Source organism: Paralichthys olivaceus, chromosome 18, assembly GCF_024713975.1.
Source record: "Paralichthys olivaceus isolate ysfri-2021 chromosome 18, ASM2471397v2, whole genome shotgun sequence".
NCBI lineage: Eukaryota > Metazoa > Chordata > Actinopteri > Pleuronectiformes > Paralichthyidae > Paralichthys > Paralichthys olivaceus.
The window spans coordinates 5614579-5640906 of NC_091110.1; the positions used below are offsets into that span (position 1 = coordinate 5614579).

General features: G+C 40.2%; 1 protein-coding gene across 1 annotated transcript; it reads left to right on the plus strand.

Annotated features, from left to right (window-relative positions):
• Positions 1–1892: 1892 nt before the first annotated feature.
• On the plus strand, positions 1893–24496 carry LOC109626051 (tumor necrosis factor receptor superfamily member 10B-like). The gene is made up of 10 exons (XM_069513783.1): positions 1893–2189; positions 13655–13826; positions 15986–16117; positions 19872–19983; positions 20292–20425; positions 20520–20624; positions 20711–20757; positions 20900–21178; positions 21292–21328; positions 22122–24496. The coding sequence occupies exons 1-10, from the start codon at positions 2157–2159 to the stop codon at positions 22421–22423; spliced, it is 1353 nt and encodes a 450-aa protein (XP_069369884.1). The 5' UTR covers positions 1893–2156; the 3' UTR covers positions 22424–24496.
• Positions 24497–26328: the final 1832 nt, after the last annotated feature.

Genomic DNA, 26328 nt, shown 5'->3' on the forward strand with positions numbered 1-26328 from the left:
CTATATAGGCTTTATATACAGTGAAGCTAGTAGTAAGTACTTTTTTTATACAGTAAGGCTAGTTCTTAGAACTGTATAAATCTGCTGATCAATGGTCAACTCATCAATGAAGAAAGCGTTCAGGAGTCCTTTGACGTCTTATGCTGAAAAAATTATTGAAGCTTGGCCAAGGAGAAAATCAGAATTCATCCATATGATATCTGTGCATGATGCTCTCTCATATTCTGAAGTCCACTTTCCTGCAGTCACACTTTAAACCCCAACAGATCATTGAATCTATGGGTGTGCTTGTTCCTAAACAATCAAATGTATTTTCTAGTTATAGAGACAGTATTGCCTGCTTACGCAGTCTCATATCTGTGATGTCTAGGGAGTGAAGGCTTTGACCTTCGCCAAGCTCTCGCACTTCCCAAACACAACAGCCTGTTGCACTATGCCCCAGAGAGAACAAGAGACAGTGTCTATGAAAATTCCATAACATAAAGTGAATCTAGTTCTTAGGACTTCATATACAGTGTTGTGTGATGTTTCAAGGGGCAATGTACCTCTAGCCTACCCACATATACTATACTGATCATACCTCATTATAATTCTCTTAAATACTTTAAACATTGACACACCTCTTCATTTTTGTTTGACACAGTCTTTTCTTATTTATGTTTTAAATATTGTTATTTTGTTGATGTCTGCACTTCTGTCCATCCTGAGAGAGGGATCCTTCACACACTCAATGAGGTTTCTGCATATCCTTTTTGTTTTTTCTCCCTGTTCCAATGAGACAAACAATCTTAACATGATTTTCTTGTGATTCTGAGCTGGTATCTTCTCCCCCCCTATATTGTATAAGAATGAAATGCTTTTTAGTTTGACAATATGTTGTTGGATCAAAAATCTTCTCAGTAGATAGATCTGTGATTTAATGAACTTGTATATTCAAGTAAGGACAACTGAGGCTCATCAAGTAAAGTGTTTAATTTACCACCGTGAACACCAATCCAGAAATTCAGCCACCTTTCAACAAATATTTATGTTTAATTTCATTATGTTTTCATATGCTTTTTAATATGAAATCTGTTAATTTAGTGTAACTACATTTTTATTCGGTGCTGTTTTTAAGGGGAAGTATTTAATTGTGGCTATTTGCGTTTTTTATTCGATGTCGTGTTTATAGCTTGACACCACCACGTTGAGGCTTGATATTTTACAGTTTAACATAAAATATCTAAAATAACTATAATAGATTCAATACAAATATGACTTTATTAAATAAAGAAAGATATTTTCATTGTAAAATGATAATGCACTAATCTTTCCCATTGTTTATTCTGTAAAATAAGTTTTTATATCTGCACAGATGCTTTGACACCAATATGTTTGTGAAGACTATATTGGTTTTGCTCGGATGGAATAATCACTTGTTTATTTTTGTATCGGCCATAGTCTTTTAATCAAGGGTTTGTTGTAAAGTTAGTTTGGAGACTTTTCATTCATTAAAATGTCAATGCAAATGTCAGTAGCATGATCTTCATTATTCTTTATTTATCTGTGTTATTAAACATAATATAAAGTATGCACAGTTAATGTAGTCAACCAGTGCATTATGGAATAGGCCACGCTCAGCAAGCACTTTTACTTTTGAAGTAAAGTACTTGCTTTTACTCAAGTAGTAAAGTTAATGTGGTAGTTTTACTTGAGTACACTTGTCTGTTTGAAACTTTTACTTAACTAATATGTGAGTACTTCCTTCAATGCTGCAAATGCATAAGAAAAAGAACTATTTGCCAGGTAATTATAGTTAAGTCAAACATTTTTGTGGAAACAATTTTTTGAATTAAATATTTAAAATATTACATTTGTAGCTCAGTACAACGCTGCTGTTGATTGGCTGCGGGCGGCCTGACGTCAGTGGAGGTGGAGACAAGTTCACTTGAGTCTCGGACAGAGTCTGTGTCCTCTCCCGGGAAAGCGCAGTGAAAGTTGGATGTCAGAGGAGAGAAACTCATGTAAGACACCGGATGAAGGACAGTTTTAAAGCGGGACTCGTGCGGCTGCTTTCTTCTTCGCTGTAGCACTTTTATTTTTCCACACACGTTTAGGTTCTGGTGGCTTTTTAACGCGAGGTCCGCGGGATTGAGACTCATCTCGAAGCTTCCAAGATGAACTTCGATCCGGTGCTCGGGAAACTTTCTGTAAGTAAACACGACGAGGAGCTCTCTGCCTGCTCGCCTGTGATGAATGTATATGAGTCTGTGTCACTTATTGAATCTCCATTAATGGTCAAAGTATGCTGGGAACCCCGCGGCTCCTCGCGGCGTGTGCGCGCTCTGTGCGCCGCGGCGGGCACAGTCCTGTTAATGCTGGGGAAACATGGAGCTCCACACACACACACACACACACACACACACACACACACACACACACACACACACACAGCCGTGTCTCCATGACTTCAGAGGACATTACATTGATTTACAGTGATCTCCTGGAGACTTATTCTAACCTTAACCAGAGTTACTAATTGCCTAACCCGAGCTAATACCTAACCCTAACCATTGGTCTAACCTGACTAACTCTAGCCTAAACCTACCTATTACTACAGTTTCTACTTGACTAACCCTAACCTATACCAAGCCTATCCTTAATCCAACTTTAACCATACTTACTATTAGCCTAACCCTAAACTATACCTTAAAACATGTCTTGATCCTTAAATGTAATGATTCACATTATGGGGACTACCCTTTTGTCTCCTTAAAGAAGACAAGTCTCCATAATGTCCCTACAGTATATTTAATACCTTAACCACACACAGTCACATGCACACACACACACACACTTTGACTGATTTGTGGACAAGCTGTGCTGTGACAAGGGAGCTGAGATCACGATCAGGCCTGTGAACTTCAGTGAGTAGATGAAACAAGCCTGTTCATTGTCCCCAGTGGAAGACCTACACACACAGGAAGACAACACTGTGTTTGTTGTTGTTGTTGTTGACCGAAGTTGTTTATTTCTGTCCAGCAGCGGCCCTCACCTGAAGCTCATTGGCTCCCGCCTCTGCTCTCTTGTGCTCAGTACAGTACATGTGCTGTATCATTCACTCAGCCCCCTCCTCCTCCCCTCCACCATTAATGCCACCATCTGTGTTGGACATCATGTGGTCGTAATGTGCAGACATTGAGCGTATGATGGCTCTCGGTCTGTCACAGCGGATGTAGCCGGGCCCTTATAGGCACTATTAATAGTGCGGCGCAGCTTCGGCCTGCATGTGGAGTGCACTTCTGCTCCGAAAAAACCTTAAATCGCAGTGTGAGAACCACGGGGTTTTGCGACATGTCTGAGACCATAATCAGTTTGACCTCTGAAAAGCCAAGAAATCAACTTGCCAGTTAGTCAATTAAAGCCACCGTCTCGCAAAAGTTTTTCCATGCAAGATTATTCCACTCTGGAGCCTTCACAGAGACGTCTTTTCATTCCTCTGCTGTTGTTTTTTCCAGCTGCGCAGCACTAAAGCCTGACACCAGGAACACTGTAAGCTCACTGTAAGGCCTCGAAGTGTGACTATTTATTAATAGTCTTCTGGACTAATAAAAAAAAAAACAACTTATGATTGACTCTCACATCCCCTTAAACACTTCCGTTTACTGGTTGACATATTTTAGGAATAGATGCAGAAAAATAATCAGGGTTCTTAGTGATGCAACAAAGGAAGTTTTGCTTTTTTTAACCCTAGCTGGTAAGAGCAACGGTGTAAGTCATCAAACTGTAACATGGTATTTCATCACATCACACTACTGTAGCTCTGCTCGCTGTAAATGCTGCAGTTAAAGTAGATGTAACCTCTGCCGGTGTGCCCTGGAGCATTAGTGTTTGTTTTCTGCGTTGTCGGAGCCGTGTTTTAAGTCATGCAGTGTTCCATTACTGAAATCAGATTTACTTCTCCGGGTGGCAAAGTCAATGTTTATCTCTTCTGTAAACCACAGTACATTCTGGAGGCCTCGCCAGCAGGCCCTGTTGCTAAGGGACTACCAGGAAAACTTCACCCCCCCCAACATTCACCCGCCATCCCTCTCCCCCTTTGCCCCTCTCTCTAATCCCCCACCCCCCCTCAAATTGCCTTGAGTGTACGTGCCTGGCTCTCCAGTAAACTTCCTGTCTAGAGTACACAGATATACTGATATTAGTAGCATCAGTTTACTTCTTAGTATTGTCATGCCCATGCAAATGTACACTAGATTATTATCTGTGATTGCAGTTTACTGTGGGTCTGGGTGTGGGTTCACACAGGAAATATTCCCCCCCTCTCTCTGTGGACAACACAGTCGAGGGCAGGATTGACATCTGGGACAAGCCGAGGCCAAACTGAGTCGCTGGGGACACAGTGACAGTAGTTGTCAACAAATGGGCCACTCTGTAGCTTTCCCTGATAGTGTAACGGCTGCTCTGACCATGTGAACGGTTTACAGCGAGCCTGTGGCTTAGAGAAGCTACAGTACATGGACACTGAGTGATGCAATGCAGTGCAACTCACTCACTGTCAGACACCAAGTGGTTGTTTGCCTTTTTGTATTTGCATGACAACATCCTTCACAGGATGAATAAGATACCTTTTTTATTTTTAAATGCGGATAAACCCACAAAATAAAGGTCACTGACTCCTTTCCGACTGCCAGTGGAAGAGTTGCTTATTCTGTTGTTTCCACCCGATGGGTTACGAATATGCCTTAAACTCAAAGCTCTCTCACTTTAGCTTGCCAGTGTTGCTTTTTGCATGAATCGAAAAGAAAAACAAATTCACTGTGGCCTGTTGATAGATAGATAGATTACTTTATTCATCCCCAAAGGGAAATTAGGTCGTCATAGCAGTTCGGTATTTGGATACAATAAAAATACAATAGAATAAGATACTGAGGTACAATAAGTACAGTAACACGCCAAATGCCTGGAAGTTCAACAAGCATCGTAACGTTGTGCAGAAAAGGGGCATTATCAGTTTCTAGACTGTAAAAATTAAAGAAGAAATTAGCTCATTCACCCAGTTGTCACGTTTCCATCAATGCCGATCGGAGCCAGAGCCGATAAAAACCTGTGTCCACTACAGAGTCATTTGACCCGGGAGTGAATCTATTACCATTGCAGACAAAAGCTAGATGTGAGTGAGTATTTGGGGTTTTTTGAATAGTGAAAAAAGGGTTATGGTTTCAAGTTTTTACAGGAAACTATGAGGGTAGAGAGTCTGATTTATTGATAGAGAGGGTTATTGCGTAACCTGCTTTTGTCGTTGTCAAGGTGAATAACTCTGGATATCAAGCTCATTCAGGGAGTGCCACCTGGTCAGGTGATGTGTACTCACGTAATGCATACCATTGGAGGCAAGTCAGCGCTCACGTGAACGGTCCAGAGATAAGCTGAGGTTTACTGCAAGTCAGACATCACCTGATAAACAGAACTGCCTTCATTTTTCTTCAGCTCACTATTTGGTCCTGGCTGTGATTTTAATGAGGTGCCACTCCTTTGTGTTGTTAGACATGCGAGCAGAGGGGATTTCACTCGATGTAATGTTCACATATTTTGTAGTTCTTGCTGTAGTTGTTCCTCTGGTGGGACAAATGAAATTGAACTCACTTAACTCACATTATCAGGAATTTGCAAACAACTGTATCACACACGCGCAGCTCTACCATGTGTTCAGAATCATGTGATGGGTCAGATCACATGAGTCACAGGTATGCTGTTCCTCTTTAATGACGTTACACCAGAGTTGGACACTGGCTGCCAAAGGGTGCAAACCTACTGTCAGCTTTGTGTTTTATTTTGTTTGTGCTCATTTCTATGACAATTTACAAACTTTCAAGAAGAAGGTGTAATGTGTTGTCAGAGAGTGATTTGAAGACATGAGAAGAAAGCCTGATGTGACCATTTCATTCCAATGCTTAGAGCTTTATTAATTGTTGATTATCAATTGATTATTTCAATAATTCTTCAAACAAAAATGCCAATTATTCTCTGATCCCAGGAAATCCAACATAAGGACCTGCTTTTTCCTCCCTCACAAAACTTGGAACTAATGTCTTTGGAAAATGGTCTGTTAGTTTTACAAAAATCTCACTGGTCTGTCAGGAATTGGGACGATTTCTTAGCCTTTGACCAGACAAAATGATTGAGTAATCCAAAAAATGGAATTATTTATTAATCTAATTAATTGCTGGTTGCAACCATAGTAGGTTTAATATGAAAGATGTATTCCATACTGTGTATAATGAGGAGTAGTCTAAATCATTGGATGTGGCAAATTTCTGCAAACATTTAGGTTGTGCAGTCACACAGCTGACACTTTTTTTACTGTTTTTATCTGGTATTTTCTTTAAAATTACTCAAATTGAGGACAGTAAACATCTACCTATCCTACTTTGAACAATTTCTGCTTCCTGGGCCCCATGCTACCAGAGTTGATTGTGATTTGTTAAAAAGCTACAAACCAGAGTGCTTTTCTCCAGCCACAGCACTGTAGAATTAGGTCTGGCAATACGAGAATAAATCAGGGGGAAACTATTAAGTAGAAAAATAGTTAGTATTAGAATGCCATCATGCTCTGTGTCACTGCAGCAAATGTGGAGATTTCAGCAATCGATTTGTCAATCAGCAAATTTACCAATAACTTTATTAATCAATTCAAATATTTTTCATACAAAAAATATCACAAAGTCGTTGTTGACACTCATAAATTCAGAGGATTTACTACTTTTTCTTGTGTTATGTGATCACGAACTAAATCACATCAGAAATATGAACATGAGACCAGACATAAGGTATAAGACATAAGGTTTGGATCAGCGTTCCATCCTCTGGCTTCCTGCTCTCCTGGATAAATGACCTGATTATAACAGTAGTGGTTAGGCTCAGAAACAAACTCAACCTTTGTCCAGAGAATAGACATCTGTTTATAAAGACATAAATCCAACATAAATTCCAGCTATTGATGGTCCTTGTTGACCTGCTTCAGCAGTCACATATTCCAAATTTTTTCTTGTGATGTGTTTATAGGAGGCTGTAAACTGCCGGCGCTTCACATACTTTTTTTCCACTTTCACACAAAGACAAGCTTTAATGGAGCTAATGTGATTGTCTCTAGAGTGAGCGGATGGATTCCTGCACATACTTGAATCTATTAGTCACCCTTTCTTGCTCTTTTCATTCTCTCCCTCCTGGAGTTGTCTTGTGAGTCGCCACTCTGCCTCTCCGTGAAGGGCCTAATCAGAATTTGAAAAGCCTAAGTTAAAAGCCTCCCTGCACGCAAATCTTGAAATTCAATCTGTGAATGTTGCTAACGCTCAAATTCGATGTCCTTGCTTATCCCTCAAACCACGTGAGTCACAATTTTGTTGCGTAGAAACATGAGCAAGCGCCCTTTAGAAACCACAGAGACCACTTCAACCTCACCGTGTGCGTCATTCTGCACCTGCTTACAACTCTTCAAGCTTTCACACATTCAGCAGACGTCTGTCTTTCATGAGAACAACAAACCAATGTCAGGGTGTCAAGTAATTCCACCAACTTGTGGTTGGTGGGGCTACTGCCAGTAAATTCATTAAAACTGACGTCAGCACAGTTTGTTTTTGTTGTTTCTCTTTTTGCTCTGGTATGAAGGTGAATGTTACCTAACCTGCTCATCTAATCGGTGAAGCATACCTCCCGAGGAAACTCAAGAATTTGTGTCGTGGAGCGGCTGCTTCCTCGAGTTATAAATATCCAGCCTAGCGGATATGTTGTGGGTCTAATCGGGTGCTGGGCCTGCTCTGTGGCCGGCTGTGGAGGGAACAGTTTGGAGCTGAACCCTGCATGAAGCCTCTGTATTGTCTCGAGCTTCCTGTGCTCCCTGAGAGGAGGGGGCTGCCGCTTTTCACACGCTCCCACACATACACTGTATGTGTGATTGTGTACTCTATTGTACGTGTGTGTGTGTGTAGCCAGTACGGGCTTCTTCAAGCTGGCACTGGGTGTCATTCTCTTCATTTCATTTCATCCAGCTTTATAATGATGAATGTACCCAAGCTTGGCTGAATTCTGGATTTATTTACAGCTTGTAGCAAGTGTCAGCCTTCTCTCACTTGACATGAGCTGGGTTGTACTTGTCTTCATCATCTAACACAAAATGTCAGTGTAATTTATCACTAAAGAAGAGCCGCATGGGCACCTCCCCGTGCTCTCAGCGAAGGCCAGGATTTATCTGCAAAGCAGAGCTCGCGGCGCGCTCACTGTCCTCTCTGTCTTGTCAAGGTCAACGCAGAGGAATCAGAATGCTGCCACTGCATATTGAATTTAGTGTCGCCTAGGACAAATTGTACTTGATCTGTCATCTTGAATAACAAGAGTTGGGGGATGTTGGTTAAATTGGATTTACATTTAAAAAAGACAAACTTGGGCATTATTCTTGACTGTTAAACTAATTACAATAGACAACTGTTGTATTACATTTCTGTTCTGGTTGGTATAGTGCTGTAAACCTCTGATAAATATTTTGTTTCATTATTTGAGTTTCTTTAGGCTAAAGAGCCAGATGAATACTTCATAGCTACATAGATTGGACCATTGAGAAGTTTAAAGTAGTTCATGGTGAATAACAGTAATATCAAACAGATACAAAAAAATTTTGCCTTAAAAGACAGAGCAGAAATCATGGAATTAACCGTAAATGATCTAAATTGTTAGTTGGTTAATCAATTATTGGATTAGTTGATCAACACAAAAAAATGTACTGCTCCTATTAAGATGATCAATTAGGGCTGGGCAATGAAACAATATTATATAACAAAGGTTCGATATATATTAATAAATTGATTATGCATTGTGTACATTGAGGAGGTATAAAACATAATTGATCTACCTCAGATTTGTTAAATGTTTGTTCGTCATTCTCTGCTCATGAATTATTATAAAGCCACAACCTTCACTCAGGAACAAAAATCACTCTTTAAACTGCAAAGAATAATAATAATGTGGCATTTACTGTCATAATAATCTATATTGACTTATATGAAAATGTCTATCTTGATTAAAATAAAAAATTAACCCAGCCCTTTTTATTGTTGGCTCAGCTTCTCAATCTTGCTTCTTTTCTTTTCCAAATATTATTGTTAACAGAATAATTAGGGGTTTTAGAAAACTTTTTAAGGCTCTAGTAAGTTGTGGAATTTGCAGCCCTTCCTGTGCCTACAGCACAACACATGACATTAGATATTATTTATTCAGTTAGATAAGACAATTAGAGAATTAGTTGCAATGAAAAAAAAAAATGCGGAAGAAAATATCGGGACAATGTTCGACACCAAGAGAGGACTTGATTTGTGGGATTGTTCCATAAACTCTGACATTAAATGAACTTCTCAGTAGCAGCAGCTGTAATACAGACGCTGTACTGTCTCTAGTTCAGAGGTGGAGGAGGGTTTCTCTCCCTCTCTTTAGTGGCTGCGGGAGGCCGTGGTATTTGATAAAGACGTGACTTGGGATGAGGTCAGAGGAAGGCACATGTCGCTGGCATTTGAACTGAAGTAAACGTTTCATGTTGAAGTTATGATGCGTTGCAAATCAGCAGCTGCAGTGAAACATGTTCTGAGCTACAGTGCTGATATATCATCGGGGAAAGTAGCTACATTCTTGAGTGTAGCATGAAAATGAAAATAGTAATAGTCTCTAATCAGTGTTGGTTTACGTGTTTGTTGACTCAGACACTACAGCTGATGACCGTCTTTAATCCAATACACTGATTAAGTTGTTAGATCACTGGGCACTTAAGGTTCAATTCAAAAACTGGATTAAATTGATTGCATAAAAAAGTAAAAAGTGGCAATTTCAGCTTTTTAACTGGTTTTGTGGTGAGTGAGTTGAGAAAAGTCACATGTGAGTACGTCAAAACGGTTCATGAGAGGTCTTTTGATATTTTGAATCTAAATTTCTCAGTAGCTCTTATCTCGCTGCTTTCTTGTCTGGGAGTGTGGCTGTATAATATTGTAACTGTCACAAGTCAACAACAGTTGATGGAAGAAAAAGATTGGCTAATAAGAAAAGCATGATACGAAGAATCAGGTCCCACTCCGGATACAGGAGCATAATGTGGTGCATCATGTCTGTCCTTATCAGTGGGCTATGATTGAAATCATCTGTCCAATATGAAATGAAGAATCTCCCTTGGGTCATTTGCGTCTGTGTCTTGTGTGAGTTCATTGCATTTTCTGCTTCTGCCCTCTTTTTGATTTCTCTATATAATGGAGGTCAGTGTGATTTCCTCGGGAATATGGAGTGATCACAGCCCCCTTAAATGGCCCACTGATAACCTGGGTCAACTGAGAGGATGTCCTGTCATTTAGTCACAAATGCATTCTCAGTGTACACAGCATTTTGTGCCAAGGCCGTTCGTCCATTTGGAAGAAACGCGGGGTGTTTATAGAGGAAGTGGAGGGAAGCTACTGTTGTCAGAAAAACAGGAGGTCTCTCATTATTTTATTGTGACTTTTATTAGTTTAACTTGCATCCACACACACACACACACGCGCACACACACACACACACACACAGTACTAACCCATCATACATGCAGACTGAAAGCGTGACAATGGGACACTGTTCTTCCAAATGATCTGCAGTCCGGCCCACTCATTGTACAGAGGATGGAGAAAGGCTGTGAAGTGGAACCACTTCAGCCGAGGTTTGGACAGTTTCCAGGGATTGTGGGTTTGGAGGGCTTTCTACACTGAGGTTACGGTCAGTCAGTCTTCCTCCGCGCTCGGTTATAGAGGTAAAACTAAGCCACATTGTGGCTGCCCATAGCGTTTATGTATACAGAGCACTTGTGCCCATGTAGTTTAGCAGCCTTAGGATATTAGTGTGAACACATGTTAAAGGCCTTGTTCGTTTTCCCTGAGTCCAAACAGGCTGTGTCTGAAAAATGCCACAAACCAGGATTCCGGCTGACAAAGTTGACCGTGTTTATTACACAATAAAAGCTGGAAGCTTGTTTTGGATTCTCATACTAGCACACAGAGGATAGAATCTCTTCTGTCAAATAAAAAATCTCTTAAACCATCAGCATCAAATGATCTTTTTCTCTTTTAAGCTGAAACTATTAATCACCTCTTCAGAGGAGGTTGTGCGATTGTTAGTTATTCGATTGGTTGGTTTGCAGGAATATGCAAAAACGACTCACTACGCTGGGACATCCCAAGGAAGAACCAATCAATTTTGAGACAGGGCATTTTTCCACATTTTAGCTGTTTTATCAGCAAACAGTTAAAATGTATCTTGATGAAAACAAATCATATAAATTATGGGGTATTTACAATATATAAATTGGAGGTCTGTATATGTATGTGCTTGGTGCAGATCCTAATTAAAATCTGGATCTGGTGATTTGAATGTGGTTTCATCAGTAAACATTTGGGCCTTGGAGGAGATATGCACTCTACTGAATGCTATGCTAGTTAATGAAGTGAAAGGTTGATCAAAAAAAGTAAGACAATTATTTTTGATTATCAATTAATCCTTTAAGTCATTTTATAAGATCCAAGCAGGACTTCATTGCAGCTACTTTAGTGTAAGGACGTGCTGCTCTTCTCTTTTTTACGTCAAGGTAAATCAAACATCTATGGGTTTCTGGACTGGCTGGAAAAAACAATATGAATACATCATCTCGGACACGATTAACCATTTTCTCCCAGTTTATAGATCCAAAAGGTAAATCATGGAGAAAATGATTGTCAGATGAACCTAAAATTAATACAATTCACAGTTACAGCTGCTGTATTTCCCTTTTATAAAACACAACTGTGTCTGTGCACCAACCTTGAACTGCAGAGCATACCAGGTTAGCTACCGGGATTGGATACACCTGAGAATGTTTTGAATAATGGGCCCCGAAATGAACAAATGTGAAATGATGTAATCCTTCTGCAGCTTGTGCATGTTCACTGTCAAATAGACACTTGAGTTTTGACCTCTGATTGGCAGTAGTGATTTATTAGCTACTCCCGGATAAAACTTTTTTTTGGGGGGGCACCGATTAAAACTGAATGTTCTCCTTCTGCTCTGCAGAGGTGTAGGATTACCTTCAACGCAGCAGCTCATTCTTTCCCACTTGTCTTTTTTCCCCCCATCTTTTCTTTCCACTGCTACATGTGCTTATATTCGCATTTTTCTCTCTCGGCTTTTCACACGGCCTTCTACTTACTCCTTCCCCATGTCCCTCTACTCCCCCCCACCCCACCAGCAGTCACACACATAGTGTATTCAAGTCTAAAGACTCACCCTGTGTCATGCAAGCTGTTATCCCTCCCCCCGTCCTCTCCCATCCTCTCTCATTTTATCTCCCTCCCCCTTTCCGTCTCTCTTCAGCCTCCCCACTCCCTAGAATGTTTGGATAGATCTAAATGGTGTGATTGTGACTGCTCTGCCGGTTGTCTGCCCCTGCACGTCTGCCTTTTAGCGTCTTTGGAAAGTCTGACGTGAGCAGAGGGAAGGGAAAAGTCAGAGAGCGAGAGTGTGAGAGAGAGAGAGAGAGAGAGAGAGAGGGGAAAGTTCCTTTAAGCAACAAGGCATGGCGGCCCTCCAGAGAGCCAAGTCTAGCGTCAGGAGCTGGTCTCAGCCCCAGCCTGTCCCTCTTTTCTCTATGTCTGTCTCTGTGCTCTCCAGCCTTTCTTCCCCTCATTCTCCCACACTGTCTTTTTAAGACTCTGTATTCCCACTAGAACATCCCATCTTCAAACCGTTGTCTACATTGTCTCACTTTTTTATTGACCCTCCTCCGTCTCTTTCTCCCTCTCAACCTGGCCCGCTCCACCCTAACCTGTTCTTTTCTGCTGGAGACGGGGCGAGGGGGGGGGAGAGAGAGACAAAACCTCCAAATCTAGGCCTCTCATTTACCCAGGAGGTGTCTCGTTGCGTTTGAGGTGCTTCGTTGCGGTGTCGCATGTCGCGGCATTCAAAGAGCCGGGGTTTAAGAATGTGGGTCATTTGAAGTAGAGGCACTAAAGTGTGTTGTTTGCCAATGAATGGAGCCTTCTCACATTGACATGGTGAAAAGCGTGTGAATAAACACCAGCGCCTGGGGGCCACACTAAAGTGTTCGGCCATATTCTTCTCAGTACCCCACCTACACAGGCCTGTTATTATCTGCGACATGAATGGGGTTTCTGGAATCACATTTGATATGGGCACCGTGCTGGCGTTAGCTGAGATACCTTATCAAAAACCCTTTCTGGTACACCCACAATGGTGGAAGCAGACTCTTTTACTAAGGCGTTTTACTAAAACTAGATCATGGAATAATTAAGTTAGGCTGCCTGTTGCATTGCAGGTAGTTGGTGTGCAGTTCTGGATCGTGCACACAAGGGATTGTTTTGCCTCTACTTCTGACCAGCTGCATGTCTCCCGTAATTGCTTTCCCACAGCAGATGTTCAAATCAGATGGTTCAAATTAAGCCATAGATTGCTCACACAAGGTTTCCTATGAAGATAGATTCTCCTCTTTACTGTCCTTTATCTAATGAGTCTGTAAATTAAGGAAACACATGATAAAGCAAAGTTTTTGTCTTTTTTCCCCCCCACTCCCTTCTGTCTCTTCTTGTCCACCTTCCTCTTTTTCTCCCTGACCTTGATGATTCAGGTGATGGTGGCCACACTCCTCATTGCTGGGCTGGTGTGTCACTCAGCGGACCTCCCGGCATCGCAGTGGTCCGGCGAGGAATACAGAAACCTCACGCTGCGACAACACAGAACCTGCGTGGAGAACGAGCAGTACCTCCACCAGAGACTCTGCTGCCTTAACTGCCATGCAGGTGAGAAGGAACACTTTGAGTACAATGTACAGTCATCTTACAGCTGCCAGGGGATCACACCGGTCGACCTATGAGCACTTGGATTCTTACATTATTACATGAGCACTCAGTCCAAACGGAATGATCCCACCTTCAAAGAGAGCCTTCAGATCTCGACTACACTTCCGGAAAGTTTGATGTTAGTGTGGCGATGAGATCTGACAGACAAACACACACACACACTAGGGTTGGGCAAATATATTATCTATCTGTGATTGGCAGAGTTGTTTTTTTTTGAGGGGGGGTTTGTGAATTTATTTGGCTTAAATAATGGTCTGCCTTCGAGAATCCATTCAACTTTCTAAATAAACCCACAGACTTTCATCATATATATAATATTATTAATTTATATGTTGTATAACACACACACTATGGACCATACTTGCATTTGCCGATACTGGCGTGAGCCTCTGCGCATTACTGCACATATCGCCACAACGGCTGTTGTTAGGCTGACATTGGCCCACTGGAAACACTCACTCAGAAATAAGATGTAAATAAACAATTCAAGCCCCACTACCATGGCTGGTAGCATTGATCTGTGTCTTCTAATATAAAAGAGCTGACATTAACTAAAGCAAAACCTGAACTGTATCACAAACTAGTTTTGCAAATATTCCTTTCCTGGTCTGGAAAGAATGTGCGATGTCTAGGAGCTGCGCCATCTCCAACTCATCAAATCAGAGTGAAGCACCAAGTGAAGGGAAAAATACAGCATATAAACCTGAGGATATTTTTAAATTCCAGTTTTTAGAAGTACCAAATATTTATTTATTATGTAAATAATTTGGTAAAGGCCTTAACTTATTTAGCCAAGATGCAATTATCTAATGCTGCTGCTAGGCTAATGCAATTATTGAATTTACCATTGAATACTGAGAAATCCTGTTTTTTATTGAATCAACTCAGGTTTTGTATTTCAGTTTTTTTTCCTATTAAATAAAACTTCATACAGACACATTGAGCAGTTCCTAATGTTATTAACTAATGTGTCATTTCTAAAACACATGCTCCTTTATCAAATAATGTCTGCATGAACACATTTAATAGGAGTTTAAAACCTTGTGTTTACTTTCATTGCATAGTTCTGTGTCTCGTTGACGTTACAGATTCAGTGACGGCTCCGTGTAACAACTAATCAACTTAATTTCTTATATTGAAAAACTGCCTAATCAGTGTCCACAGAGCCAACAGTACAAAATAAAGTGTGTGTGTGTTGGGATTCAGTTTTCTTGCCAGTTGGTCAGTTTTGACACATATTCAAAAACCACTTTGACCACTTAATTAATTAAATGTGTTTGCTTCTACTCATCAGTATGATCTTATTTAATCACCCCTTATGTTTTTGGCCTGGATGAACTTTGAAAACCAGTTTTTACCCCTGTACTTTACCAGTACTCTATTTTTAGGCCCTCTAAACTTTTCATCCCCAGACGCCCAAAATAACGGTGCCTTGCGACCCCCATTATCCCTAGAGTTTGATTTCAAATTTTATGTAATTTCTGGAAATCATCACACAAACCCCCCATTGATGTCTCATGACCCCCCCAAGGGGGTCCTTCCGCCTAGTGTGTGAACGATTCCCCTATTTTACTGAATATTCACTGAGCTCAACCTTAGATGTCTTTGCAGCCGTTCTGTTGTTGTTGTTTTTCATTTGTGCATCAGATAAATCCTGAAGACACATGAGAATCAAGTGGTTTTATTCCCGGCATGCATGAACTCAGTATAAAAATTCAAAGTATGACAATCTACCATTGGACGAGGTCAAATTGCTGTGTTGCTCAGTAAATTGGTTCCTTTCCCTCCAGTCACCAAGAAATGTGGACTTCTTCATGGAAAACTGTCATCTTATGTCAAACTGTGAATAATGTACAAGCCACGAAAACATTTTACTTAAATGTGAAACTGCATGTCCACCCCCTCAACTGAAATCCTCTTGGATTCCGGTTCAGAGGCCCTGCAAATGGTGCCATCCCTCACTATGGTGTGTCCTTCCCCAACATCCTGTTTCAGCAGGAAATGCATCACATTGGTGACGTCAGGATGTGGCTGTACAAATGAGTGTAAACATTAATCACTTGAGTTGTTGTCTGAGTGTTCTCTTGTTTTGTTTGCAGGATCCTTTGTGCAGAAGGCCTGTGAGAGAGACCAAGAGCAAGGGACGTGTCTTCCCTGTGAGCACGGACAGACATACACTGCACACTCCAACGGGATGAACCGCTGTCTGCCGTGCACACACTGCCGTTTAGGTAACTTTCATCTTGACTGAGGTTTTTCCTATGATCATGTAAAAGTTTGATTGAAGAGTTAATATACTATCTAGTTTGTTTTATACAACCTTATCTTGTTTTGTTTAGTTTTTATTCACCTGAAAGATGCAACTTCACCACTAGATGTCACTAAATTCTACACACTGAACCTTTAACCTTTTCAGAAAAGTGGAAAACCTTAAAATATTCACATCTTAGAAGCAGAAAAGTAAATATTTGCCATTTTGTGTGACATGTATATTTTATGATTTCTCTATGGACAGCTACAGTTAGTTTATCATGTCAGGTTGAACCAGGAAACGGCTTTGTCGTATCTTAATGCAGAAAATAAGTGCAAGGCTTAAAGATTTTTTTTTTTTAAATAACACTGAACTAAATATAAAAACCTTTTTAAAAACACTACATAAAAGTAGTTCCCTGTAATCCAGCTTGTCAAAGATATTACATTGTTTTGGAAAGTTAACACCTTATTGTCTGCGGCACTCCCTGCTTTTCACATCAAATGTAATTTTCTGATGTTACAGGGAGCAGTAGGGCGTGTCTTTGTTGTTTTGTTCCGTACACTGAATGTGAGCATGTTACCTGTCTCGGGAGACTTGCTTGTGTGGGTGTCTGCCCTACCTGGGTGAACTGGGTGTGGCTGTGTCCCATTGTCTCCCACACTGGGCGTCTTTGTGTCCATGAAAGGCTGCAGCTACAGAAAAGAGACTAATGTTACATAGGATGTGTTTTGTGCTCATTCATTGCACTTTTTAAAATGGAGCTTTGTATGTTTTTTTGCTCTAGTTTAAATTTATTTGTAACATAAAAATAGGTCAAAATAAATATCTTACATTGACGAGGCTACTGTTGATTGGATGAATCTTTTCTGGTGTCGGATGCAGCCGTGGTTGTGGTCTCTTTAAAGCATTGCCTGAAGCTGCTTACAAACATTCACTGAACTCCGGATATTCTCCTGAAATTCTCTACAGGGGTTGAATGTGGGAACACAAATGTCCAAGTCAGTAGTTGCGGACACTCTGCAGAGACTTTCCTTCCAGCTCCATCATAAAAACTGCAGGGAAGCGCATGTGAGAACACAGCAGGATTATATCCAGATAATTCTGCAAGGGGGCAAGTTAATGACAATTCTAACACAATATGGACGCAAAACTGAAAATACAAAAAGAATAAAAATATCTCTGGATGAAAAAGAGGAGGCATACATGTACATCTCAATTTGTAAAGACGAGTTTCGAAACCTTTTGGTCTTAATTATTATTTTTATATTGATTTGAACGGCCAACAACATTTTACGCCCGTTTCATTACATTTTACACAACAACAGACATCACACACTTAACATAATTAACAGCCTAGGATCAACTTTAGCTATGGACAGTTCACAGTCAGAATCTCGGTTTCTTCCTATTCATCTGTGAACTCCAGGAAGTGTCTGGACTTGATTGTGCGGACGTTCTCCAGAGTTAATGTGGAAAATATTTCGTCGGTGATGTGGTTTTCAATCAGAACATTTATAAATGGCTTACATTAGACAGGAAGTAAACAGAAAAATCTCTTCGTGCTCAGTTCGGACTAAACAGACGCTTCGCTGCCTCATCGTCTACACCCACAACAATCAGACTTGTGCAAAGCACCTGCCAATGTGATAAAATAACAGAATCAAGAAAGTATAGTGTTTTCTTCAAACACCAGCTGCCTCCTGGTAGCTCAATATCGACTTGTTGCCAACTGGTTTGTTAAATGGAGGTTTGTTTTCACTCTGACTCACATCCTCTTTAAGGCTTTGTTGCTCTCTTCCTTGTGTTACATTGCAGTCAACGCCAAGCATAAATGTGTAACTGACCTACAATAGTGCTTTCCTCAGGCACCAGTCACAGTGTGTGTCCAACACGGCATATCTCGGATTGAAATGAGCTTCTGTGGCGCAGCATGAAGGGAGCAGAGAGTGCTGCGGTGACAACAGTGTGTAAAATGGCTCCACTGGGGAGAAGAACAACAACAACTTGATTTTTAGTGGACTGAATTAATAGAATGATTAACAAGGTCAGCTTTGTTTAACTACTTTTGATTTGCCTCTGTGTGCAAATTCTCTTCTCAAAGATTTTAATTTTTTTTGCAGGGACCTTTTTTGAAATCAATAGTATCATTGTCAGAAGTTTAATTTTCACATTTTTATAATCTGATATTTTATTATATTTCAATCAGCTGTTATTTGTTATGGTCCAACATTTGGGTGATCTATCTGAGGTGCTGGTCATGCTGAAGGCTGAGTGTTTATCTAACGGCTAACTGTTATGCAAGAAATGTAATTGCCCCACCAGAGTGTTTACACACTGTCTTTTGGAAAAAATTAGGCAAGCCCCACGGGAAATAGTTTTATATTGGAAAATAGTTATTTGATTATGATTATTATGTCATGAATATGATAACAACCAAACCCATTGTCCTCATTGGCATGAAAACATTTGTTAACTGCCTTTCTAAACTCAGTAATCCACTGTAGCTCAAAAAAAAAAGAATCACGAGTTGGTCTCAGCTGTCTATCAAGCTGATTTTGAATGCATCAAATAACTAATAAAAACCAAACTTGTAGCAATGGGATTTGCAGCTATGATATATACAAGAGAGTCAGTGTGGAGGGACACGATACTTTAATTTAAACTCTGTGTTTATTGTGTTGATTTATCTTAACGAAATATTCAACCTCAGATGTACACAGAGGTACAAAAAAACAATGTCTCCCCATATAATACACACATCATTTCCATTTCATCAACATAATGCTTTATCACTCCTCATTAATTCCCAGATGAAGGTAATACAGTGTTTACTGTAGACTACAGAGCGTGAACTTTGTATCTTTGGCAAAGTTATTCTCAGCTTCGGAAAAGTTGACGCAACACATTCAGGTTAATTTCGTCATAGATTTTTATTAGTAATCAATATGTGAAAAGCTTCTTGACGAAGTTTTTTAATACTATGAACTTTGTTACTGAAAGTGCTCATGTAATTGTTTGTAAGTGCTTAATTGGCGAGCACGAACCTCAGGTTTCTAGAAAAGGTCGACCTGTGGAGGTGGACTACTGGCTTGTGATTAATTCTGATTGTGTCTGGCTGCTGTCTTTAAATCTCAATTTGATAAATGAACTGTGCCAGATTCTCCATCCCTCATTATGCTGTTAAAATGAGGACACAGGAAGACAAAATGAGAATTTTTTTTCTTCAAACGATACCACGTAATTGCAAACAGCCTCCAAATGAGCTGAAAGTCCACTATGTTCTCTCTTATTCAGCACTGTGACCAGTCTTGGGTTTAATGAATGTGATTATTAAAGACTAGCCACACTTCTCAAAGTGAGATGAAGTTGTAAACTCCTCACTCACTCTAGGTTGGCCAGTTAATTTGTACGACTCTTGTACTCTTCACATAAAATTGGATGTGATAACAGATGTGTGTGGAACACTGCTTTACATTTTACTGTGTAGGAATGCAGGGGCTTGTATGTTATGGTTGAAAGTCGGCTCTCTGCCAGTGTTCCTGCTGTTTAAAGCACATAACGCCGCCTGGGTATCATTTGCTCAAGAAAATCATTTCATCAAATCACATGGCTTCATATCTGTCTGTGTATACCTGTTTGATTATATTTATATCCCTGGCCCTTATGATATTTATTTCTGATATGCCTGCTGTTGCACCTTTCTCACACAACTTTCTCAACTTTATTCACAGATGAGATTGAAACTGTGCCGTGCAGCACAACAACGGACACCAAGTGCCAGTGCAAGCAGGGGACCTTCTGCGTGCCAGAACAGGCCTGTGAAGTCTGCAAACGTTGTGCCAAGTACGTCTGATTTACTTCTCTTTAAGATAACTATTTTTTTTAACTTTGCAATGACTTAAAGGAAAAACTGATTTTGCACAACAAAGTTTGTTTTCAGGTCTTGGGAGTTACTGTTGCATGTGTGACAGAGATGATAAAAACTTCTTGTAGCTACAGAGGGAGCTGGAAGTTTGATAGAGTGATAAATGCTTGTTCAGGCTGCGAGCTTATATCCCCCAACAGAGTTGAAATCAGAAGCACAAAAGGGCGTGCTGCTTTTTGTATGTTTTAATACCACTTGAAAATGAATTTGTCGCACTAAATTGCAGGTGTAAACCAGGGGAGGAGGAGGTGAAGAAGTGCACCCCCACTTCTAACACAGTGTGTCGAAAACGGGATCCGTCCCCGACCGAAACCTCCCCAGCCCTTCCTACTCCGACCCCTTCAGCCGCAGCCGACAAAGGTGACTTCACAGTTCCATGCTGCTGAAAATTGTAGATTGTTGTATCTAAAATTTTATTGTACTGATACATTTTCTTGTTTTTTTTTTTTTGCAGTTGTTCCTTTAATATTGTATATTTTACTGACCATCTTCCTGATATTATCTATTGGACTGGCTGTGTGGTGGTTCGTGTTCAAGCAACATTCATGTGAAATACCATGTGAGTTGACATCATGCACTGGACCTTTGTGATGAAGTTTTTCTTAATTAGGATGTATCCCTAATTATGTTTCTTCTTTCAAACAGGCACAAAGAGCCATTGTGATTCCAGTGAAATTGTGAAGATTCCTATTGTAAGTTAACTTATTTCACGATGTCTACCTCTCCATGATTGTTGTTGTTCTTGTGTGCCAGCAGTCACTATTGGGGAATTTGCTGTTAATTTCCATTTTCTATGCTTATTAATTAGCATGTTGTCCTCTTTCTACCATGCAGGACGAGAGTGGAGCCACAGCAGAGGAGAGGCAGAATAATCAGAATGCCGGTCTGGAAGGTGAGGAGTCCCGTCCGGAGTCTCGTCCCCTGCTGCAGGAGACCCAGGTAGGGATAACCAAGTCACCTCCGCTGGAGGACGAGGACCGTGGACTAGGGGACAGCCTTCCTAACACAACCAGCTCGTCTCAAACCAGCCTGTCAGCCCTCCCCACAGCAGCTTCCTCTGGCAACACTCCACACCAAAGCCCCACTGCCTTCAGACTGCCCCCTGCAGACATGGTGAGGGGAGAAGATAAGAAGCACCAGAAAGATTCAGTTGATTTCTGTTTAAATCAGATTTTTCATTTTCATATGTTTCCCAATTTATATTTGGATTTTCTTTCATGTTATAGGACAATCCTCTGCAGCATCGACTAGTGCCACTACAAGGTGAGATTCCTGCTGGTGGCATTTCCACTTCCAGAAACAAATATTTTTTGTTGTTCCGTGCTCATCTCATGAAGCTGTTTTTCTTGCCACTTGATTTGGCCTAAAAGGCAACTCGCTGTACACAGAAAACCACACAGTTTATTGCAGTTCATGTCAGTCCACAGGGAAGTCAAATAAACAGTATCTCCTCAAGATCTCACATTAGCTGCTTGATAGATTAATAATCTCATGACGGTCAGGCCATATCCTTCAGGGGTTTGGAGCATGCAGTGTTATTTGGCGTTGTTTTTTTCTCATGCTAAATTAAACAAGACATGGCTTAACAGATTTGTTTGATCCTTTGATTTTTTTTTCTTGTACACATCCCCAGAAGGGAAATGTACTGAAATGTACCGATTGTTTCCAAACCCGTATAGAAACAATGCCTGCACTGTTGCCACATTTATTATAAGTTTAACAATCCACTATAGATTCATTGTGAGAAAATACATATAGATATGACATTTCCAAATATCTTTCTTTTAGATTTTATAGTATATTATTATGGGAATGTTGCATTTGTGTATAAGGTTTTAATTTGTTTTATTTTTATTTCATTCATTTTAATTTTATTCTTTGGCTCTTATGTGGCCAATGTCCTTTTAGTTAACTGCCTTGGCTGGTTTAAAATGTTTATTTATTTATTTTTTTGTTTTACTTCTTGTTAAGATTTTTGTAACATGATGTATGAATAAAGTGTGTCATTATTATTATTCTCACAATTAACTTTCTCTATTTATTTCTGTTTTTAAAGGGTCAGAAAAATCCCTAAAGAAGAGCTTTGATTTGTTTGACGAGTACCTGGACGTGCGGATCCACAACAAGTTCTTCCGATTGATCGGAGTCAGCGACAACCACATTCGGATCGCGGAAAACGGCCCCGCCGGCGACAAAGTTTATGACCTACTGAAGAACTGGATGCAGAGGCAGGGACTAAAAGCCGACATCAACAACCTGCTAGACGCTCTGCTAAGCATGGACCAGCGGCGCTCGGCAGAGAGCATCGCCTCCATGGCGCTGCAGAGAGGCTACTATAAGCACGCAGACACGCCCTGAAGGCGGACGCAACAGGGGACATCAAGTGAAGAAGACACTAAATACAAGACAAAATAAAAAGCACACAGAAACTGTCGGTGGATGTTGTGTCTCACGAACAGGCTTACCTCTTTGTGGCGGCCCGGCCATGTATTCAGAAGCCAGTAGTTTTGAAAAGAAAAAAAACACAAAAAGGGGAAGGTCGAGTCATACTGATGAGCGCTCCGAGGATGTCGACCATCTGCCAAACACTGATGTGTTATAATGAACACGAAGAAGAAGGAGGTTTGTGGTCACGTTCAATAGCTAACCCAGCGACCCAAACACAAAAAGAGCAGAAAAAAAACATGAAGGCGTCATCTTCAAACCGCTGCGTGTTTCCAGACCGTTGCGAAGCAACACGCGGTCAAATACTGAAAGTCTCTGGGTGTTTGTGTGTGTGTCGCTCTTCTGGTCCCCCACCCAGATCACAGCACACGACCTGGGGACAAGCATATACACTGGTTTGTAGAAGTGGCATTACCTATGTCACTTATACTGTGCCTCACTGATGCACTGACCTCTGGCACATGTAGGATTAAAAACTACAATAATGCTATGTTTTTATTTTCGTTTGTTTGTTGTGTCCACAAGCATTTTGTCCGTTCATTCTGCCAACCGTTAACATGCAGTCTCGCTAATCATAAAATGTACCTCTTCAGTGCCGTTTGATAATCTAAATATAGTGAGGTTTCATCCTTTTTATAATTATGATACCATTCATACAGCATTGGTGAGTCAGAAATGTTCGTACAATCACGGCACATCGTAGAAACCTCTTCGTCCGGTCTTTTACGTCTTCAGTGTTACTACTCAGACATGACGTTAGTGAAGGACTGTCACACAGGCTGTTTCTGTTAGAACACCTTTGGATAGTTTAGTTTAAAAGATGTTTCCATGATATTTTCAAGTAACTTAGAACATTTCAGAGGTCGTTTTTATTTATTGATATATTTATTGTATTGAATAATAATTATATTTTATTATTTATACCATTGGCAAAAGCGACCCTGAAAAACAAGCACACTGTCTGTTTATGTTGTTATGATGTCTAGCTACAGGGCAAAAATTACTGACTTCACATTTTTCAAGGTGTGATTGAAACTTTGATCAAACCCCCGTTTCTCGTTATGTCGATATTGAGTGTGCCATTTCCTCACGAATGACTTTCCATTCGCAGCACGTGCACATCAGTGTGGAAGCTTACTTGATGCCGAAAAGTAGAACGTGTCAAATTTGAAGGTTTAAAATGACGCCTGGTTTGAGCCCAGCTTTGTAAGTTAACCGTCTGACCGGATAGTCCGACCACACACGTCAGCGGTGACTCGTGGTGCAGGTACGGATTGTTTAGACTCAGAGGAAGATGAAGGAAAACTTTTCTGGATTCAAAAAAGAAGCTCAAATGTGTTTCCCCGATTCTGTCCAGTGTACATAAGAATGTCTGAAGAGCGTTGAATCCTCACTAAAAGCATATGCACATGCTCTATAATCCAAAATGAAGATAGTGAGGTATGAAGTTATTGAAGAAATGCAAACCAGAGTAGGTGCAGTTCAGGTTGTGACCCCTGAAACCATTTTTTCTGCCGTCTCGTGTATAAAGAGTTACAGAGTTATATATTGTTGCTGAGAGTCATTCTACAGTGCTGGCACTGCCATCTATTGACAGACAATGAAAATACAGCCTGCATCAATTTCTATGGGGACCCTACACACACTGCTTTCTCACCTAACACTTTACTTTAAGCATCTTTTTTAACTCCTCCATTTTTCCTCTCAGCCTTTTTGAAGTAGCATAGCAGTGAATAGGCTTCAGCGCATGTTCAAGTGAGTGTATGTCTCTTTTTTTACATATATACTCTGTTTTTTTACATATTTCATTGCAAGTCCTGAGCTGTTCAATCAACTTCCCTCGTGTAACAACCTTCTGTCCAGCCATTTAAAATAATTTCCTCACCCTTAGTTATTGTTTGCTTGTCATGGATTTCAGATTTACATTATGCAAATATGTCAAAAAGCTGTTTTTTGTCAATTTTAAATAAATGTTTTGTACAGATACTTTAGTGTGAAGTGACTGATGTTTTCATTGTTGTACACCAGTGTCAAGCATTAATCAAGTATTTTTAATTTGAACCACTGTGCTGCCAGATTGTGAAATGTTTAAACATCCCAATATGGAAGTTCAATTTATTTTTGTAACACACAACTTATTAAAGTAAGAATGATCACAAATTATATAAATCTTTTGATTTCAAGAGTGATCATGTTACCTAATTGTTTAAGGTCAATGCTACATGATGCAACATAGCTAGCTTTCCAAACCCTTCTGTGTTTTGTCTGGAGGTTTGTATGTTCTCAGCTTGTTCACCAGTTATTCATCTGCATTTCTCCAGTGTTGAGTTGATAATAATGTGATGTGGCTGACTCAACCGTCTAACAGGACATTGTACTTCATATACTGGCCAGTAGGAGATGGTATTGTTAGTGACCAATTATTGTTAATTGTTATTCTTAACGCAAACATTTCCAATCAGATTTCTACGAAATGTTGTGGAAGTGAGTCGACAAAGAATCTGTAACATTTCTGTAAAGATCCAGGAATTTTTTATCACTTTCTTTAACATCAGACAATCATTTATTGATCTTATGTAATCATGCAATCCTCTTATTTATGAACTTTGGGGCAGATTCAGATAAAAGTTTGGATGTAGATGATTGAAATGTGGTGTTATAACAGGACCTTTGAGTCGTGACACTAGTATTTGCTCTGTGTGTCATTCTAATCATCTCTGCCAAGGTCAAGGAGGTTGTGTTTGTTTGTTTGGATTACGCAACAAAGAGCTGAACTGATTTGATCCAAAGGATTAGAGGCCATGCAGGGAAACTGTTCAATCTCAATTTTTCAGGAAATCATTTATGAATATTTGTGTAAAATTAATCCGATGTTGAGAATTACATTTTAGGAGCTAGACATACGCATAGGATTGGCTTCGGTGGACGTACAGTATGTGCCATTGATTTCCCTGCAGTTATAAAGATTACCTTCAGTCTCCATCAGGACATGATCAGCTGATAATGTATTTTTTACAAAGTTCAAATCCTTTACTCACTCTGTGCATTTTAATTAGTTTCAGGATTTAGTCTGTTCCTCTCTGTACATCACGGTCATTGAGACGTTGGATATAACTGAGAAGATTTTCACTCTTTCCTCTCACAGAGGGAGTAACTCTATTCTCTGAGTTGTCGTGGCTTCTTTTTCTTCTTCTTAGAATATTGCGGTGGGTGTGGAAAGTATTTTTACCCCTTTTGAATACTCCATCAAAATGGTAGAAATGATTGAATTCATCATCATTAAGCCGGTTATCATCGTGGTCACTGACAGATGCGCGTTCTGTCACCGGTTCTCCTGTTCCCTTCAATGCAGCTGTAGGTTCCCTTGAGGAAATCGTCTTTGATCTCATTGCTGTAAATCTCTCCATGCAGTGTTTCCACCCGGCCTCGGTGCGATGGATTAAACCTCTGCAGAGCGGCACCGTGTTGTCTGTCGACTGTGGAGGAAAACTTTCATCAGTTTTCATGCTTCACTATGTTATACTTAGTGGAAATTCATCATTTTTACTTTCAAGAATCTGTTTACTGATTGTTCTTCAAATTTCTATCCTACTTGCAGCACTATCAGTTGACCTCCTTTTGTATTCTCCCATCTTGCTGGATATTTATTTCAATCTTTGAGAAAAACTTTGACAAAATCCGTCAACTTGCTTTTCAGCAGTGAGAAGAACACACGGACACCACAAATACCAACATTCAGCGGCTAGCCATGTAGCTCAGCTTAGCACAAAGACTATAAAAGGGCAGTGGTGGGTCTAGGATTTTTCATAATCAGGGGC